This window comes from Panthera tigris, chromosome C1 (genome assembly GCF_018350195.1).
Source record: "Panthera tigris isolate Pti1 chromosome C1, P.tigris_Pti1_mat1.1, whole genome shotgun sequence".
Lineage (NCBI taxonomy): Eukaryota > Metazoa > Chordata > Mammalia > Carnivora > Felidae > Panthera > Panthera tigris.
The window spans coordinates 23,299,757-23,320,387 of record NC_056667.1 but is presented as its reverse complement, the minus strand read 5'-3'; the positions used below and the strand labels follow the sequence as shown (position 1 = coordinate 23,320,387).

The 20,631-nt window shown below is 40.7% G+C and overlaps 1 protein-coding gene across 14 annotated transcripts in view; it reads left to right on the top strand.

Moving 5' to 3' along the window:
• The first annotated feature begins 304 nt into the window (after nt 1-304).
• The window catches only part of PUM1 (pumilio RNA binding family member 1), a 132,996-nt gene continuing 112,669 nt past the window's right edge, over nt 305-20,631 (top strand). For 6 of the 14 annotated variants that reach the window (XM_042996224.1, XM_042996226.1, XM_042996223.1 and 3 more), the window contains exons 1-2: nt 330-464; nt 5,030-5,403. In XM_042996224.1, coding sequence (XP_042852158.1) covers nt 5,041-5,403 — 363 coding nt within the window. In that variant the 5' untranslated portion in view covers nt 330-464; nt 5,030-5,040. Of the gene's footprint in view, nt 465-5,029; nt 5,404-20,631 lie in introns of those variants that run through there. The other 8 variants (XM_042996232.1, XM_042996231.1, XM_042996228.1 and 5 more) reach the window with 4 other exon arrangements.

Here is a 20,631-nt window from a genome sequence, read left to right as displayed (position 1 = left end):
GGTGAAGCTGGGAGCGCGCGGGGGCGGGCGGGGCGCCCCGGTCCGGCCGCCGGCGCCCAGCTCCGGGCCGCGCGTGGCCGGGCGTCGCGAGCACCGCGGCCGCTCCTCTGCCGGCGCGGGACCCCGCCTTCTTCCCGCCACGGCGCGCGCGAGTGCGCGGCGCGCGCTCGTCTGGCGGGCGGGCACTCGCGCGCGCAGCGGTTGTGTCGCCTGCGAGTTTCCCAAGTTCACACAGGCCCTGGGTTGGCATGGCAACCGGGCAACCTGTTCCAGAGCCGCCTGCCTTCTCCGCACATGCCGCTGCCACCGCCGGAGCCGGGGCCAGAGCCTATCCCAGGATGCACCGCGCCAGCCCCGTCCCCAGTGGGCCGCCATGTTGTCGGAGTGAAAGGTAAGGGGGAGCGAGAGCGCCGGAGAGAGAAGATCGGGGGGCTGAAATCCATCTTCATCCTACCGCTCCGCCCGTGAGTATCCGCACCCCGCCGGCCCCAAACGCTGCTCCGGACCCCCAGCGAGCAGGCTGTCCCTTTGTATTGGTGTTTGAGAGCGGCTGTAGGGGTGAGAAGGGCTTTGGAAAAGCCGCCCGGGGCCCTGGCTGAGGCTTCTCACTCGCTGTTCCTCGTACATGTTTTGGAGTCAGCAGCAAGGCCCCTATTGTTATCAAAGGAGGGAGGGGGTGGGGAGCGGGGTCGAAGCGAGGAAAATGCCGGGGGTTTAGGCCCGGGCCGTGGGCACAGACATGCCTGTAGCTTTCTGCTGGGCCCTGTTGGAGCCTCCGAAGATTGATGTTGCCATTCGGGTTGCTTTTTTTGATGGGTTTGCGAAGCCGCGAGTCTTCTGTGTGGCCATGAAGTGTAATTCTGGGCCACCCTGGATTTCTTCGACTTCTTGAGCTTCCGTGGCAGCGTCGAAGCAGGAGGAACAATAAATCGCTTTAGAAGCAGCCTTGGCCCCTTGTCTACAGGCGAGACCCACCATGGGGGAACTTTGCGAGCCTTAAATGTGGAGAAGTGGCGATCAGGAAGTTTCAGATCGCTTTTTAGTCTCCTGGGTGCTTGTGGCCTTTTGTCTCCGTGAGAGCTTGGGTTTTGGTGGGTTCTTCCTCTTTGAGCCTCCCAGTGTTGGTGAGTGTCTGTCTTAACTCAAAGAGGGGCTCACCCCTCGGTAGTAGGAAAACAGATACGCACTACCAGATAGTTTTAGCGCTCACAAACGTTCTTGGTAAACAGACCTCGTTTGTTACCCTTGTCGTACCACTCCCACGTCAAGTGAGGAATAAGCTCCTGGAACTTTTTCCCCCCACTGTAGCACCCCCCCAATCCCCCCCCCCCCCGGCGCGCGCGTACACACACACACACACACACACACACACACACACACACACACACCCGGTATTAGGGAAGGTTTTAGCCTCCCCATAGCTTGAAGAATTGTTATTCATTGTCTAATTGAGAGAACACTGTTTTTAGTTGTCGATAATCCAGTCCGTTCACTTCCTGCTCTTCGTGGGATTAAGGATGAGAGTGGAGAGAGGGTTTTTCGGGGTTGTGTTTTAAAGTCAGCCGCTTCTGAAACAATAGACCTGTAGCTTTCGCGTTTTGTGTGTTTTATGAAAACACAAAAACCCACCACAACAAGCCTCCTCCCGAGATATGTGGCTCCCGGTGCACTTTTAGTAAACAAAATAAACATTTTGACTCGTTGCTAATTTTAACTTCCTAAAACACTCGCTGGGGCTGTTGATTGTTTATTTGGACCTTGGGGAAGTACTCACTGGATTTTGAACTTTGAATTAGTATTTTGCCTTAGCCACAATTGAATGCATTTTGTCCAAGGCCACATCTTTTTGAAGTTGGGTTTGAAGTTTAGTTTGGGTTTGAAATGAACTGCTTTAAAGTAAATTTATGATCACAGAATTTTTTGTTTTCAGTGTGGCAAAAAAAAAAAAAACAAAAAAAAACCAAAAACCAAAAACCACCTTTTATACTACTAAGCATTTTAGTTTTTTTTTTTTTTTTTTTTTTTTTTTTTTAAAGAAAAGGTGAGCTTTTGAGAGATCAAAGCGTATTCCTTTGCTTGAAATAAAATCTATTAGGGATATTAAGACACCTCGGTGTGAACAGTTTGAAAACTTTGGAAGAGTATAGAATCATCACTTCTAGTTGTGTATTTTTATAATGTGCTATAACTCTAAAAGGCATCAGCAGTTTAAATGTTTTATAATATTTAAGTGACTGATTTCTTAATTTTTGTGCTGTAGTTGCCAAGATATTACACAACTGCCCAAGACACATGTTAATTGCTTAGGTATTTGCTCACTTTCAAACTGTCCCTTCTGCCAGGTTTTCTCTTGTTTGAGAAACTGCCTTGCCTCATTAGGTAAAGCAGGAAGTCTTAGGGCATACAGATAGCTTTACAAAAGCCAATTGTTTTGTTTGAACTGTTTTGGAGGAACTCCTCCCCCTCCCCAACCCCTTGTTAGAACTTAGTTGTGTTTCAGAGGTAACCCTTTTTCATATGGAAATTCCTTGTTAGAGATGTATTGTGGCAAATCTTTTATTTCAGTTAAAGATTGCGTTTGCTATTTTAGGAATCCTCTTAGAGACTGGAGCTTCATTGCCTCACTGGTGGCAACGAATTCCTGGGGTCTCAGCATGGTGACTTTAAATTTACCAAAAACTTTTCTATAATTTTATTCTGATTAAAAAAACAACAAACAAACAAAACACATTTGTGAGTCTTAGAGAAAGGATTTCTTCCAATTTCTAGGTGAGGAAACAGGCTCCGAGAGGTTGCTAATTTAGTGGTAAAACTTGAGTTTTGGGACTCCTGGCTTACCCTAGAATAGACTATTAGATTGATAGTCCCTTGTAGAAGAAAACTAACATGGCAGTGACTTGGTTGATGAATGGTAACCAGACCTATTGTGGTGATCGTTTTGAAATATATGTAAATATCCAATTATTATGTTGTACACCTGGAAACTAATACAGTGCTCTGTGTCAGTAATACGTCTATAAAAAAAAGTGCAGTTAATTCATTTGAAAATCAAATGGGGAGGTATTAGCCTGGTTGTCACTTTGCAATAGCCTATGGTAAACACAGCTATGATTTTCTGGTTTTGGTACTTAAGCATGAACACGATTCTATTCAAGAAAGCACAAACTGTAGTCTAGAAAGCTAGACTCCCCACTACCCTGGTAAAGTTCTGATGGATTAGAATTGTTAACTGAAACTAGGCATTTCCAAGTTAAGCTTTGAACAAATTACAAATTCCGTTGTGTCTCTGGCTTCAAAACATGAATTGTGAGAAGCACATGCTTTATCAGGAGGTTTAATTCTATAAAGAAATAACTGAATAGATTTTTCATAAATCTTGTAAACCTGTTTTTGAGACGTTACAGTTGAGCTTGGTCGAGAGAAGGCATGTGCAGCAGTGGGACTATTAAATTGATAGTCTTGAAATTAGACTCCAGTGACTATAGGCAGGGGTAGTCTAATAGGTTACTGATTACTTTGTGGCAATTTTTTAAGCACCCACAGTTTGACAGATGTTCTCTCTTGTGTACAAATGTAGCTTTTGGTTTTAAGAACCTAAATAGTAATGTTTCATAGTAACATTTCAGAGATTCTTTGTTCCTTCCAGGGAGGAGTTGTTGCAAGTGAGAGATACGGTATCTGTAAGGGGCTGACAAAAGTAAGCTTGAGCACAAAACAATTATTTATTTATTTATAGATTTAATTTTGTTTTATTAAAAAAAATTTTTTTTAATGTTTATTTTTGGGAGACAGAGAGACAGGGCGGGGGAAGGGCAGAGAGAGAGGGAGACACAGAATCTGAAGCAGGGTCCAGGCTCCTAAGCTGTCCGCTCAGAGCCGGATGTGGGGCTCAAACCCACTGAGAGCGAGATCATGACCTGGGCTGAAGTTGGATGCTCAACCGACTGAGCCACCCAGGAGCCCCTATAGATTTTATTTTTTAAATTATTTCCACATCCACTGCTCGAACCCACAACCCCGAGATCAAGAGTTGCATGCTCCACAGACTGAGCCAGCCAGGTGCCCCCAAAACAGATTTAGGTTTGAGTCCCTCCTCTGCAACTCACTAGCTGAGTGGCCTTGGGCACATCCCATAACTTTTCTGTCCCTTAGTGTTTTCATTTGTAAAATAGGGCTGATATACTCTCTGCATTGTGTTTGTCAGTTATTATTGAAGTATCTGTTTTTTTACAGTGAGATGTTCTATACTAGTAAAGTGTTTGAATTTGGTTTGGTCTCATCCTATTTTTAAGGGAATAGTGATGTGATTACAACTGTAAATTATTGGTAAAAAATTTTGATCCCCCCCCCCCCCCCCCCCCCCCCCCCCGCACCATTCAACAGCAGCTAAAATGGTTCAGGCTAAGAACATCCTGTTGCTGTGCTTGGTCAGGGGGTTCTTACTGTTTCTTCAAGGAGCATCCTATGAGTATATTAAACATTTTAAAGGGTCTTTTCAAATTTTAGGCAGTCTGAGTCATTGCTAATTATATACTAGGTTTGGATTTTTGTTTGGTTTATTGGCTTTTGTCTGCTCCGTTTGTAAAATGATATTTTGTAGAGCTCTTGTTCATTGAAGAAGTATCTGTCACAGTTGGCTTATGGTGTAAAGAAGGTGGGTAGAGGAGCCATCGATTGGAGTCCAATTCTATATTGTTATGTTTGGTAGCAACGTAGGGCTTCCCTGAAGTTGCCGTATTGAACTCTGATCTCAATACCTTGTCAGATTGCCTGCCACCAACCAACTTACACTTATTTCCACATGTGCACATATTCAGCAACTTATAAACAGAGGTTTCAGTTTGGCAAAATTGTGTGTATATGTTCTAAAACATTTAGCTGCTTGGTAGAAATTGGTTGTGGATGTGGTATCGCAAAAGACATGGGGCTCCTATTTTTGTTTTATCAAAGCAAATATATTAAATTATGTACATCAACTTATGTTTTAAAAAATGCAAATTTTAAACGCTTGTAACCTCTTTGTCCTTAGGTGTTGGTGGAATGAGCGTTGCATGTGTCTTGAAGAGAAAAGCAGTGCTTTGGCAGGACTCTTTCAGCCCCCACCTGAAACATCACCCTCAAGAACCAGCTAATCCCAACATGCCTGTTGTTTTGACATCTGGAACAGGGTCGCAGGCGCAGCCACAACCAGCTGCAAATCAGGCTCTTGCAGCTGGGACACACTCCAGCCCTGTCCCAGGATCCATAGGAGTTGCAGGCCGTTCCCAAGACGACGCTATGGTGGACTACTTCTTTCAGAGGCAGCATGGTGAGCAGCTTGGGGGAGGAGGAAGTGGTGGAGGCGGCTATAATAATAGCAAACATCGATGGCCTACTGGGGATAACATTCATGCAGAACATCAGGTAAAAAAAAGTTCACTATTTCAGCTTTGAAACTCTTTTATAATCTCTGTCCACTCAGGATATCTGCTTTCAGTGAATGTCTTTAAAAGCCTAACTGCTAATTTCATTTGGTCCCAACTTAACAGTCACTTGTTTTAAGGGATGAATGTTGTGATGTTGTCACTGGATCATTTATCATTCTGGTGCTGAAGAGGTAACAACCAGTTCATTTAAGAAAAGACTTCAGATTGTTTTGATGTACACGTTACATTTTCGAGTACACTTTTTTTTAAGTTCTTTTTTTAATGTTTATTTTTGAGAGAGAGAGTGCGCGTGCGTGTGCACGAGTGGGGGAGGGGCAGAGAGAGAGGGAGACACAGAATCCGAAGCGGGGTCCAGGCTCTGAGCTGGCAGCACAGAGTCTTGTACGGGGCTTGAACGCACGGACCGTGAGCCTGAGCCTAAGTCAGATGCTTAACTGACTGAGCCACCTAGGTGCCCCTCAGGTACACTTTTTAAACAAATAATATTTTTTCTCCTTTGACATATATTCTTTTTTCTTTTTAAGTTCATTTATTTCTTTTGAGAGAGAGAGCACACAAGCCAGGGAGAGAGAGAGAGAAGGGGGGAGAGAGAATCCCAAGTAGCCTTCGCACTGTCAGCTCAGAGCTGGGTCTCGAACCCATGAACTGTGAGATTATGACCTGAGCAGAAATTAGGAGTCAGGCGTTTAACCGACTGAATGACCCAGGCGTATTTGGCCTGTTAAAGGATGTGTCCATATTTTCAAAGCCTTTTCTGTTGGGCGTGGGTGACTTTTGTTTTTAAGATGTTACAGTTGAAAGTAGGAAGTTGATAACAAATTAGCTGCTCAAGTGAAATTTATTTGAAATGGAACTGGTATATTTAATGTTTTGTGTCAGAGGAGTGGTTGTGGCTTTTAGGTTTCAGCCATCTTTCTCCTCTTGTTGTAAGTGCTTGGCTTCATTTGGTGAATTTTAACATGCTTACTTTTAGTAATCCAAAACCACAGCTGGAATCACAGCGTTATTTTGCTGAGAAGAGAGTTCAGCTTGATCTAGGTTTCCTAACTTCCTGATAGTGACGAAAGGCTTAGAATGTTTTAATCAGGCTATTCTTTGAAATAGGATATAGGTTGAATTTGCAGAGGTTCATTTTATATTGCCAGTGTCTTGAGTACTGACTAGCAGAAGGAACTTTCAGCCTTTCGCTAGGTCCCTGCTGCTTCTGTTCTGCCTTAGAAGTAAATCAGGCACAAGCACACTTGCAAATCTGAATTCTCATTGTGCTTTGCCTGACCCTTCAAAAAAGGCAGCCCATGTGCCATGGTTCTTTATCATACTAGAAATGAAGAGGTGGGGTTTATCTTCTTCTTTACGAGATTTATCGAGCATGTTGATGATACGTCTCTGGTTTATTGGAACTGTCGTATATATCAGTGCTGCTTCAAAAGCACATACTATGTGTAAGTGAGGGACACTAAGAAGTCAGACACGTGGGAGCTTCTTGTGCACTTGGGACACTTTTTGTCTTTAAGGCAGTGTATTTGCTATTTGTTTGGAGTCTTGTGGGTGGGAATCAGATTTTACTCATCTCACTATCCTATTCCCTAGAATTTGGCGTATAATAAAGCTTCAGAGGAAATTTACTGATTGCGTGAGTCCTTTATTCTTTGGCTTTAAAATAAAATAGGAGTGGGGAGCCTGGGTGGCTCAGTTGGTTAAGCGTCTGTCTTTGGCTCAGGTCATGATCTCGTGGTTCATGGGTTCGAGCCCCGTATCGGGCTCTCTGCTGTCGGCGTAGAGCCTGCCTCGGATCCTCTGCCCTCCTCTCTTTCTACTCCTCCCCTGCTCGTTCTTTCTCTCAAAATAAATAAATAAATAAATAAATAAATTTTAAAATAAAATTGGAGAAAAAAGACATCGTCACAAAGAGAAGGGCTTTGAATGCCAATGCTAAGATTTAGTTCGGTAGGCTGCAGGGTTTTTGAGTGTGTATGTATGGATTGGTGTTTGGGAAGATTGAGTTGGCAGTGAGAGATGGGAGTGGGTAAGGGTTGAGACTAACTGGACAGCTACTCTCACAGCCCTGGTGTGAGCAACGGTCAAGAATGTATGAGACTGAGAAATACAGAGTTTGGTGACTGAATTAGAAATCTTAGGTCTGTGGGAAAATGAAGTAATAGAGGAAAAGGAATAGAGACAGTATCTGGTTTGGGGACAAGATAATTAAATTTGGTAATACACCTGTTGAGTTTGAGATGTAGGCAGCTGTACATGTGGGGAGACCAAAGTAGGGGGTGTTTGGTTTGGATGGTGTCTGTGTAGGGGGCAAAAGTGAAAGGATTGTAATCTTTGCTTTATTTGGCTAAACACTGTTTAGAAATCATAAACGTTGGTTTTAAAAATCTCTATTGTAGCTCTTATGTTGGCTTTCCTAATGATAGTCCATTGGGTAAAAGCTTAAAGGAGAATCAAGGTGCTTGCCTGTCTTGTGTGGTTGGGAAAATCAAACTCTGGGTTAGTTTTTGGCAAAACTCTAAGATCTAAAAATCTGGCTGTGCTGTGCAAGTCAGCAAGTGTTTATTGAAGGCTTAGTCTGGGCTGTGTCTTATGCTAGGCCTTATCATAAGGAATCATATCTGATTGAGCAGTTTTATCCAGGTCGTTTAGCAAACTAGAGTTAACATTGAACGGCAAAACCTGTTCCATACCCTGGGGACCTAAACCAGTGAACCAGCTTGGAATTGGCACTCGTCACAACACAATTCTGTTGGGCCAGACGCATGATAGAGTGAACAGCATTGGAGAAACTCCGGGTAGTTGCTGTGTTGTGGCTGTGGGCCGCACACAGATTACCTCTTCTGCAGTCATCATAGTGTATTGTAATTTACTAGTTTTGGTGTTGATCTCATCTGTTGGTCTGAACTATGCCAGGGCAAAGACTGTTGTGTTTTTCATGCTGCTTTGCCTGGCGGTGTCTGTAATTTTTGTGTTGATGGTTATGAGGACGAGAAGTTCTTCAGATTTGTACTCGGGTAAAACCGTAGATCTGAGAGTGCAGCTATCCTGCTGGGAAACACCGGGTAACAGGTGAGGCAGAGTGCAGGGTAATTGAAGAGCGGAGGGGCTTATCTTTATGTGGAGAATCACTGCCGTCATCAGCCAGTGTTACTGATTGGAGGAAATAAAAAGGTGTTTGATCTGTCAGGTGGGAACCACTGATGGTGATAGAAACATTTACTGAGCATTTACATTATAGGCCCTGGATCATATATTATTTCCTGTAGTTACTCCTCAGGACAGTCCCATGGGGGAGGTAGTATTCTTTCTGAGAGATGAGAAACTGAAACTTAGTTACCAGGTAAACTCCGATTTTGAAATCAGGTCTTTGTTATTCCAGTTCCCATGCTCAGTCTATATTTCTGCCTCTCCCCCCGGGAAGAGTTCCAGCCTTAAAAACTAGACCAAACCAAACAAAGTGATTGCAACAAAGTAGCACATTCTGAGGTCAGAGAATTAAAAGCCATGATTTTGCTTGAATTTTAGAGATGATAAACTTGATCATAAGGAGAAGAGTACAAATAATGTTGACATTTCTCCTAGAATTGCAAGAGTCCTTTTTTTCCACAGGAACGGTAATGCTAAAGTCTATTTTTTTTTTCAGATTTGTTTTTATTACATGTGTATTCTAAGTAGTAATTGTGGGAAACTTACCTATATTGAGACAGAATGACTTGCCAGCACATTCTGCCACAACCCTGGGCTATTATTACTGTTTGGTGGGCCTGTTTCATTAGCCTTTTTTTTTTAAAGGCCTTTTGGCAAAATGGAACAACATTTAAGATCAGATTGGCAGAATGCTTTTATCAAAGTGAGTTGGCGAAGTAAAAGAATATCACAGGCTATGATGCCAGTCAATAGTGTTGGAGGGAAGGAAACTATTGTGCCAGGTACTTTACGGCCATTTCTCTCATTATTACTTGCATTTATGAACAATCAGGTTTTTTCACTTAAAAAAAACCTTTCTCTTTCCTTTTGAGTTAGGATTTTCTTGCCTGATGTAGAAATTCTCATAGTGTCTGAGTTTTCCCTTCTTTTAATGATGAGCTCTGTTAAGCTGTGCCTAAATATGTATGTGCCTTTTTTTTAATATGCAAGTTTTATTTTCTAAGTATAAACCTTAACATAATCAGCATGAGGCTCTTTAAAGGCTTAAACAACAGCTTGAGAACATGTGTTGAGGTAATATGCACTACTTAAAAAAAATTTTTTAATGTTTATTTATTTTTGAGAGAGACAGTGTGAGTGGGGGAGAGGCAGAGAGAGAGAGAGAGAGAGACACACAGACAGACACAGAATGTGAAGAGGCTCCAGGCACTGAGCTGTCAGCACAGAGCCTGATGTGGGGCTCGAATTCACCAACTGCGAGATCATGACCTGAGCTGAAGTCGGACGCTTAACTGACTGAGCCATCCAGGTGCCCCTATGCACTACTTTAAAAATCTTGAAAACTTTATTTAAAATGTAAAGTAATTGAATTTTAAATATTTTAAAATTTGCTTAAAATAAAATAATTTAAATTTAAAAATTAAAATGTTTAAATTAAATCTTTGAATAAATATTTAAAATTAGGTGAAACTTAGACACCATAAAAATAATTTTGAGGTGAGGAATGTGTTTAGATTTGTGTGTTTATTTTAAAAAGTTGTAGTGTGCAAACTCTTTATGGTTGGTCTTTTTGTATTTGTCTTTCTACCTTAAGAATACAAACATATTGTCACTTATTTTAAGTATTAAAATTACTATATTTGGCATAGTTAGAAACTTCAGACCCCTTTCTCCCCCATTTATGGGTCAAATTGAGGTCGTTGGAGGAGAATGAGGTTAAGAAATCTCATGAATTTTGTTTTTTGGCCTGTTAAACTTAACCACAGCAAGCAAGACAATGGATGTGGATCAAGGTATTATAAAATACTAGAAAGCACATTTTTCTATGTGAGTAAATAATATTTTTAAAAAACGTTGCCTACAAAAAATTTGTGTTCTTTAACAGTGATTTTTATAACCGAAGAACTTTTATTTTGAATAGTATTAAAAGTTTCATCATGTAAAGCCCAAGGTCAAGTCTTTGACTTGTGATTGTTTTATTCTCTTATTGTGAAATCTGTTTTCTCTGTAAACTGCTGTGAGATAAAGTGGGTGATGAAATAGCAAAAAAAATTTAGGGTTGACCAGTTGAACTGTGTGGCCTCTGAACTGGATTTTAAGGAACAGGTGGGGAGCTCTACTTTGGGTGAAAAGAAATTGAGAGGATGGGGCACCTGGGTGGCTCAGTCAGTTAAGCCTCCTACTTCGGCTCAGGTCATGACCTCATAGTTCATGAGTTCAAGCCCCGTGTCGGGCTCTGTGCTGACAGCTCAGAGCCTGGAGCCTGCTTCAGATTCTGTGTCTCTGTCTCTCTGTGCCCCTCCCCTGTCCATTCTCCCTCCCTCCCTCCCTCTCTCTCTCTCTCACAAAAATAAATAAACTTAAAAGATTTTAAGAAATTTAGAGGACAACTCAACAGATCTTTTTCAGTTTTGCTAGTAGTCTTTTGGCACTAGGATGTTTTTTTTTTAAATATTTAAAAAAAAATTTTTTTTAACGTTTATTTTTGAGACAGAGGGAGACAGAGCATGAACGGGGGAGGGTCAGAGAGAGGGAGACACAAAATCTGAAACAGGCTCCAGGCTCTGAGCTGTCAGCACAGAGCCCGACGCGGGGCTCGAACTCACGGACCGCGAGATCATGACCCGAGCCGAAGTCAGCCGCTCAACCGACTGAGCCATCCAGGCGCCCCGGCACTAGGATATATCAGTATCCACCATAGATTGACGGTTGGTGGGAGATAATTCTAGATAGCCTGGCAGAATTCAATGGGTGAGCCTTCTCTTTGACTCTGTATCTCTGTTTTCTTTCACTTGGTGTTGTCATCTTCTATTGGTATCTTGACACTTACCTTTGATATGTCTGTCCATAGTCTCCAGTGTCTGTTAGTTAATCCTTACATTTGTAATTAACAATATTGTGTTAAACTAGGAGGGATGTCAAGTATTCCTCATACTGAGAATCTCCTCGTTCCCTGGAGATCTTTTTCTAGTGTCCCTGCCAAATGATTGTGCTAGATTATGAGCCTCTTGTCTTTTTGGGTAGATTGCTTAGATGTTTCAGCATTTGGGCCATTGCCATTGAATGGCATCCCCTAAAGCTGAGTAATCTGTGCTTTCATATCTTGAAGCCTTTTTCATTATATTTGGAGTTCACAAAGACTCAACGTGTTATGTACTCAGTCAAAGGATCCCTTTCTTTGACTAGAACTATTTTCCATTTTTAAGAATTGGGTTCCAGTGTGAAACAAAACAAAACAGCATTCAGTCAGTTGCTCTTTACTAATTCTGTGTGTGGTACTTGATTGTATGTGCCCCCTAGATGGCAACTTGCAGAAGTTGGTGACACATCTTTACTTTGTTTTGTTTCGGAAGATGTTTGGAGTGGAATTGGGGGAAAAAAATACATAAGATAGGTGGTAATGAGATGTAACCGTGGGGAAACTAAGGGTATGTCAGCAAAATGAAGGGGGTAATTTTAGAATTTCTAAATATGTGCCAGACTGGTGAGTTACAGAATTTGCTCTGGGTGTCCTTGTGGCCAAAGAAAAGAGGGAAATGTGGCAAATTATGAGACTCTTCGTAAGAGAAAACCACAGCAGTTATTCAGGAAGAGATTTCAGTTTCAGATGTGTTTGAAGTGTTTTGTAAAGTAATGCGGTGATGCTGGTTTTCAGTGCATTTTTCTGTTGCTGCACAAGAGTGACACATCTTTTGTGTGTGTGTCCATTTTCTCTGAGGCAACGGCATTTACTGAATACTTTCTATAGGCTGAGCCTGATTACAGAGTTATGCTTTTGGGTACTGTGGAAAAAATACTTAAAAAAAAGTTCTGGCACTTGCTTAGAATCTCTCCGTTCTAGGGAATGGCTTAACGTTCATAGAGGAACATAGGCCTGCCAATCAATACACTTCCAAGAGCGTAGTTAGTGCTGGGGATAGGGTAAGTAACGTTTTTGTTTTTTGGTTGAGGAATTTCTGGCCCTGTTTGCTTTGTCTTTTACATTCAGTTTCTTCATCTTTGGAATATGGTAAGGAGCCGTAGTGAGAGTGTGGCTTTGGCTCAGTGGACTGCTCTGGCAGTTTGCGCCCTGCCTGTTACTGTTTTGAGAAGTGATGGCCAGTGATTGGCATTAGATTGGGTGAGTTTACTGTTTGGAAATTGGACTAAAGACCTTGGGCCTGAAGGGTGTACCTGGCATTGGTGATAAAGTCCGCAGTTGAAGAGTTACTGGACCTAGTGCAGAGGAGCTTTTCTTCCATGGCATCTTTTTGGAGAACTGTGGGTTCAGAGGACTTGGTCTATTTCATGCCCTCAGTAAGTGCTCTTTTATGGTTAAAGTACCCTTCTTAGTGTTTTTATGAATCTCATCAGGAAAATTCTTAGGTTTGTGGAAATTGAGGGCCCTAAAGATTTTTTTTTATAACTGCTTTATTGATACATAATTCATCCATTTACAGTGCACAGTTCATTGGTTTTTAATGTATTCACAGAGTTGTCCAGCCATTATCACAGTTTTAGAACATTTTCAGCACCCCAAAAAACTATATCCAGTAACTTTCACTTCCAGTCCTTGGCAGCCGCCAGTCTACTTTCTGTGTCTGTGGATTTGTTGGTTCTGAACAGTTCATATAAATGGAGTCCTACAATGTGTAGTCCTTTGTGACTGGCTTCTTTCACTTACCATCATGATTGATTTATTATTTATTATTAACATTTTTTTCTAATGTTTATTTTTGAGAGTGAGAGAGAGCGGCAGTGCAAGCGGGGGAGGGGCAGAGAGAGAGGGAGACACAGAATCCAAAGCAGGCTCTATGCTGCTCTGAGGTGTCGGCACAGAGCCCAGTATGGGCTCTCACAAACTGTGAGATCGTACCCTGAGCTGAAGTCAGCCGCTTAATCAACTGAGCCACCCAGGTGCCCCTAGCATCATGTTTTTAAAAATTTTTTTTTTTTAACGTTTATTTATTTTTGAGACAGAGAAAGACAGAGCATGAACGGGGGAGGGGCAGAGAGAGGGAGACACAGAATCGGAAGCAGGCTCCAGGTTCCAAGCCATCAGCCCAGGGCCCGATGCGGGGCTCGAACTCACGGACTGTGAGATCGTGACCTGAGCTGAAGTCGGACGCTTAACTGACTGAGTCACCCAGGCGCCCCCCTAGCATCATGTTTTAAAGGTCCTTCCATGTTTTAGCATGTATGAGGACCTCATTTCTTTTTATTGCTTAATAATAATGCATTATATAGGGATACACACCACATTTTATTTATCCATTTGTTGATTGATGGACAAGTTTTTGTATACAAGTTTTTGTTTGGATGTATGCTTTCATTCCTTTTGGGTACCTAAAGATTTATTAAACATTTCTTTTAATGTTTAATTTTGAGAGAGAGAGAGCGTGCACCCACGCGTGTGAGCCGGGGAGGGGCAGAGAGAGAGGGAGACACAGAATCTGAAGCTGGCTCCAGGGTCTGAGCTGTCATCATGGAGCCTGACATGGGGCTCGAACTCACAAACTGTGAGATCATGACTTGAGCCCAAGCTGGAGGCTCAACCGACTGAGCCACCCAGGCGCCCCTGGGTACCTAAAGATTTTTAAAAGGGCATAAGTTTCATATGTACAGATACAGAAATAATGGGAATTTTTTTCACTGATGCGAGTACTTTTATTTATTTAATTTAATTTAAAATTTTTCATTTATTGATTTATTTTTAAGGTGGTTTTACCTTTTAAAAAAATTTTTTTTTAAGTTTATTTATTTTGTGTGTGTGTGAGAGAGAGTGTAGGTGCAGGGGAGAGGCAGAGAGAGAGAGAGAGAGAGAGAGAGAGAGAGAATATCCCAAGCAGGCTCCAAGCTGTCAGCATAGAGCCCCATGGGAGGCTCAATCCCACAATCCATGAAATTATGACCTGAGCTAAAATCAAGAGTTGGATGTTTAACTGACTGAGCCAGCCAGGTGCCCCAAGGTAGTTTTACCTCTTAAAAAAAAAAAAAAAAATTATTTATTTAGAGCATGTGCATGCACAGCTGGGCAGGGGCAGAGAGAGAGGGAGACAGAGGATTCCAAGCAGGCTCTGTGCTGTTACCGCCATAGTCTGATGCGGGGCTTGAAGCCATGAACCATAAGACCACGACCTGAGCCGAAGTCAGATGCTTAACCAACTGAGCCACCCAGGCGCACCCGTGGTTTTACCTTTATAATGACTGATTCAAACCCAGGATCTGAATCACAAATTCCAGATGTCTGGTGGCACTTTTCTGTAGGCCTGTTTTTTTGTTTTTTTGTTTTTTGTTTTTTTTAATGTAAGCTCTAGGCCCAGTAAGAGTCAAGAATTGCATGCTTTACCAATTGAGCCAGCCAGACACCCCTGTATTTTTTTTTTTTTATAACTTTTAAATTTCAATTTTTTATGGAAGTATAGTTGACATATTAGTTTCAGGTATATAACATAGTGAGTTGACATAAACATGAAATGATCACCACGATAAGTCTAGTTACCATTTGTCATACAAACTTATTACACTATTATTGACTGTTCTGTATATGACCCTTTACTGTGCCATGACTTACTTGTCTCATAACTGGAAATTTATACCTCTTAATCCCCTTCACTTTTTTGCCTATCCTCTACCCCATCCCCCCACCACCTTGTTCTCTGTATTTATGAGTCTGTTTCTGCTTTGTTTTGTTGGTTCACTTGTTTTGTTCTTTAGGTTCCACTTATAAGTGAAAATGTACTGTATTTGTCTTTTCCTGTACCATTTATTTCATTTAGCAGAATACTCTCTGGGACCACCCATGTTGTCACAGATGGAAAGTTTTCACTTTTCCATTTGTGGCTAAGTAATATTCCATTGTAAATATATGCACAACATCTTTATTAATACCTGCATCTATCAGTGAACACTTAGGTTGCTTCCATATCTTGGCTATTGTAAATAATGCTGTAGTGAACATATGGGTGCATATATCTTTTCGAAATAGTGTTTTATTTTCTTTGGATAGATACCCACAAGTGGAATTGTTGGATTGTATGGAATTCCTAGTTTTAATTTTTTTGAGGAACCTCCATACTGTTTTCCATAGTGGCTGTACCACTTTACATTCCCACCAACTATGCACAAGGATTCCCTCTTCTCCACAACCTCAACAACACTTGTTACTTGTCTTTTTTTTTTTTTTTAAATTTTTAAAGTATTTATTTATTTAAAGTTGATGCACTTGAGAGAGAGAGAGGGAGAGGAAGGGAGGGGCAGAGAGAATTCTAAGCAGGCTTCTGCTGTTGGTGCAGAGCCTGATGCGGGGCTCGATTTTATGAACTGTGAGATCATGGCCTGAGCTGAAATCAAGAGTCAGATGCTTAACTGACTGTGCCACTTATGCACCCCACTTCTTGTCTTTTTGATACTGGCCATTCTGACAGGTGTGAGGGAGTATCTCACTGTGGTTTTGATTTACATTTCTGTGATGATTAATAATGTTGAGCATCTTTTCATGTGTTAGTTGGCCATCTGTTTGTCTTTTGGAAAAATGTCTATCCAGGTCCTCTGCATTTTTTTTTTAATTTTTTTTTTTTAACGTTTATTTATTTTTGAGACAGAGAGAGATAGACCATGAACGGGGGAGGGTCAGAGAGAGAGGGAGACACAGAATCTGAAACAGGCTCCAGGCTCTGAGCAGTCAGCACAGAGCCCGATGCGGGGCCCGAACTCACGGACCGCGAGATCGTGACCTGAGCCGAAGTCGGATGCTTAACAGACTGAGCCACCCAGGCGCCCCCAGGTCCTCTGCATTTTTAAATCAGATAATTTGTCTTTTTGGTGGTGAGTTTATGAGGTCTTCATATATTTTTGGATGTTAACTTCTTATTAGTTATATCATTTGCAAATATTACCTCCCATTCAGTAGGTTGCCTTTTCATTTTGTTGATGGTTTCCTTTACTATGAAAACGTTGTTTTAGTTGAATGTAGTCCTGATTGTTTATTTTTGTGTTTTTTTTTTTTTTTTTCTTTTTGCCTTTGCCTGAGGAGATAGATCCAAAAATACATGCTGAGACTCATGTCTGAGAGTTTACTGTGCCTTTGTTTTCTTTTAGGAGTTTTATGGTTTCAGCTTTTACATTTAGGTCTTTAATCCATTTGAGTTTTTTGTTCTGTATGGTATAAGAAAGTGGTCCAGTTTCATATTTTCGCCTATAGTTGTCCAGTTTTTTCAACATGATTTATCAAAGAGACTATCTTTTCCCCATTGTATATTCTTGCTTCCTTTGTTATAGAGTAATCGACCATGTATGTGTGGATTCATTTCTGGGCTCTCTAGTCTCCATTGATCTGTGTCTTTTTGTACCAGTGTCATACTGTTTTGATTACTATAGCTTTGCAGTATAGTTTGAAATCTGGGAGCATACCTCCAGCTGCTTTGTGCTTTCTCAAGATTGCTTTGGCTATTTGGTGATGGTGGTTTTTTTGTTTGTTTGTTTGTTTTTTGGTTCTGTACACATTTTAGGATTAATTTAGTTTTGTGAAAAATGTTCTTGATATTTTGATAGGGATTGCATTGAATCTGTAGGTTGCTTTGGGTATGTAGACATTTTAAACAATATTCTTCCATTCTGTGAGCATGGTATACTTTTCTATTTATTTGTGTCATCTTCAATTTCTTTTATCAGGTCTTACAGTGTTCAGAGTACAGCTCTTTTACCTCCTTGGTTAATTTTATTTCTAGGTGTTTTATGAGTTTTGATGCAATAGTAAATGAAATTAAAAAAAAAATATTAGAGAGTGTGAGCATGAGTGGGAAAGGGGCAGAGAGAAAGGGAGAGAGAGAATGCCAAGCAGGCTCAGATCATGAACTGAGCCAAAATCAAGAGTCAGATGCCTGACTGAGCCGCCCAGGCTTCCTGAGCTTGTTTTCTTAATTTCTCTTTGTCATAGTTCCTTGTTAGTGAATAGAAATGCAACAGATTTCTGTATGTTAATTTTGTATCCTGCAACTTTACTGAATTCATTTATTTTAATAGTTTTTTGGTGGAGTCTTTAGGGTCTTTTCTGTAATAGTATCATGTCATCTGCAAGTAGTGACAGTTTATTTCTTTCTTAGCAATTTGGATGTCTTTTATTTCTTTTTCTTACCTCCTGTGGCTAGGGCTTCCAGTTCTGTGTTGAATAAAAGTGGAGAGAATGGGTATCTTTGTCTTGTTCTGATCACAGAGGAAAAGCTTTCAGCTTTTCACCCTCAAGTATGATATGATGTTAGCTGTGGGTTTGTCATAAATGACCTTTATCATATTGAAGTATGTTTCCTCTATACCCGTTTTGTTGAGACTTTTTGTCATACGTGTGCCAGTGCTTTTTAGAAATAAGCTTGGGAGGGTTAGTTTATTTACAACTTACACCATGGATTTGGAATTTTTCTTTTTTTTTTTAATTTTATTTTTTTAAACTTACATCCAAATTAGTTAGCATATAGTGCAACAATGATTTCAGGAGTAGATTCCTTAATGCCCCTTCCCCATTTAGCCCATCCCCCCTCCCACACCCTCCTCCAGGAACCCTCTGTTTGTTCTCCATATTTAAGAGTCTCTTATGTTTTGTCCCCCTTCCTGTTTTTATATTATTTTTGTTTCCCTTCCCGTATGTTCATCTGTTTTGTCTCTTAAAGTCCTCATATGAGTGAAGTCATATGATATTTTGTCTTTCTCTGACTAATTTCGCTTAGCTAGATTTGGAATTTTTCTAAGCAATAAGTTTTACTGAAACTGATAGTACCTTTCTTCTCTATGAACTGTTTTCAGGTTAACAGCATAAATAAATTTGTTTACAACTCTGGGAAGAGGTATACTTAAATTATAGAGAACAGGTGTTTTCAGGTAACTGTATTATTTAGATGTCACGAATATACAATCAGTTGATCCACTAATGAAATATCATTTTTCTCTGTTAAAGGAAGTTCCCTAAGGACTTTAACAAGGGAACAGTTCATTAACCTAATTCTAGGTATTGTATGTATTTAAAAGCACCATACCTGCTGTTAATTAAAAAATGTTCTTTAATTTGCTAAGAATTTATTGATTCAAATTGTTCTTTTTTCCCCAGTTGGCCAAATTAAGGAGATCCTACTTGTATGTGTCAGAAGCCCAGTAAAATGCAAACCAATGAAATTAATACATTGTTCTTTCTATGAAGAAACTTAGTTTCATGAATTGAGGAAGAAATTATAAACAAATTTTTTTCCAGATGAGAATTTCAGTGAGTGCCTACTGAAATGAGTGCTAAAGATGGGGCTGTGGCGTGTTTGGGTAACACAAATCAGATGAGACTAATTGTGTGTGTGTGTGTGTGTGTGTGTGTGTGTGTGTGTGTGTGTGTGTGTGTGTGTATTTCATTTTATTAAAAAAATTAAAAAAAAAAAGTTTGTTTTTGAGAGACACAGAGAGAGAGAGCTCAAGCAGGGAAGGGCAGAGAGAGAGGGAGACACAGAATCTGAAGCAGGCTCTAGGCTCCGATCTGTCAGCACAGAGCCTGACGCACAAACTGTGATATCATGATCTGAGCCGAAGTTGGACGGTCAACCAACTGAGCCACCGAGGCGCCCCATTTTATTTTTTTGAGTAATCTCTAAATGCAACTTGAACTCACGACCCCAAGATCAAGAGTTGCATGTTCTACTGATGGAGCCAGCCAGGCACCCCAGACTAATTTTATATTGAATACAGTTCCTTCAGTTGTTAATTTATTATCCAGAAAATGGACTTTAAGCTCTTTGTATCCCTGAAGAGTGGTGCACATGGAAAAGGACTGGGAGGAAATACAGCAAATTATTACTTTTATTTGGGTGGGTGGGGAGATTATGGGTGATTCGATTTCATCTTGTGTTTTGTAGTTTCCAAATTTCAAACCCTGAAATTTTTATAGGTTTAAACCACCTGGCTGGCTTAGTCTATGGAGCATGTGACTCTTGATCTTGGGGTCATGGGTTCAAGCCCCACATTGAACATAGAGCTTACTTACTTACAAATAAATAAATAAAATTGTTAAAAAAAATTCAAAGAAAAATACATATGTAAAAAAAGAGCTTAATTTATTGTACTGAATTAAGGGAAAGTGAATTGGCCAATACATTTGCAGTGGAATTTTGGTATTGAAAAAGATCTTGGAAATCATTTGACTTTTTTTCTGATGCAGTGATCTCCTTTACGTTAATTATCTCTGTTTTAATAAAAAAAAGTTAGTGTTTTGAGCAGACGTTGCCAGGATAGGTTGAGTGTATCCAGTGAGATCTAGAAGCAATTTTAGTATTGAGTACTGCCTTTCTGTATCTAGAAGTAATAATGACATGTAATTCATAAGCTGTGTGCTGGAACTGTTTTAGTCTTTTTTACATATGATTTGAATCTCCAGTAACTCTTTTGGTTTTCATCGTTTCCATTTTATGAATGAGGAGATGCAGGGTCAGAAAAACGAGCTATCGTGCTTTATGGTCTCAGATGACATATGTTGAAGGTGATTACCGTGTGCTCTTTCTACCAGACCAGTCTGTTTGGAGACCTACCTTTCTTCTTCATGGCGTATTCAACTTCTCCCTAAAACGCACACACGGTCCTCTTTTTACACATCACACATTTTAAGCCCTATCTGCTGTGCATATATTAAAGTTTAGGGACACCAGTAAGAGTTTAGTTTGTATGTCTAATTATATGTGTGTCCTGGATGCATAATAGGTCTTCAGTGAGTGATATGATGCTGTTCAAAACTGAACTTGTTTAGTGTCTGTCATAACCTACAGCCTGTTTCTGTGGTGCCATCCCCATTACGGGCAACTTAAGAATCTTAGACTCCTCCCTCCAGCCTCCCAACAATTCCAAGGTTATATTTATACTGCCTTATTTGATAGGCTCATATTTCTTGCCAGGACATTTACAGTAGTCTTCTGGTTGGGTTTCTGTGCTCCCCCAGCCCCTCCCTCCCTCCCCCATTTTCTGTGTTGCTGCCGAATTGATATTTCTGAAGACGCAAATCTCTTGTCTCTACCTTGCCTAAATTTTGGTATTTTGTTTTTCAGTTGCTTTTAGAATA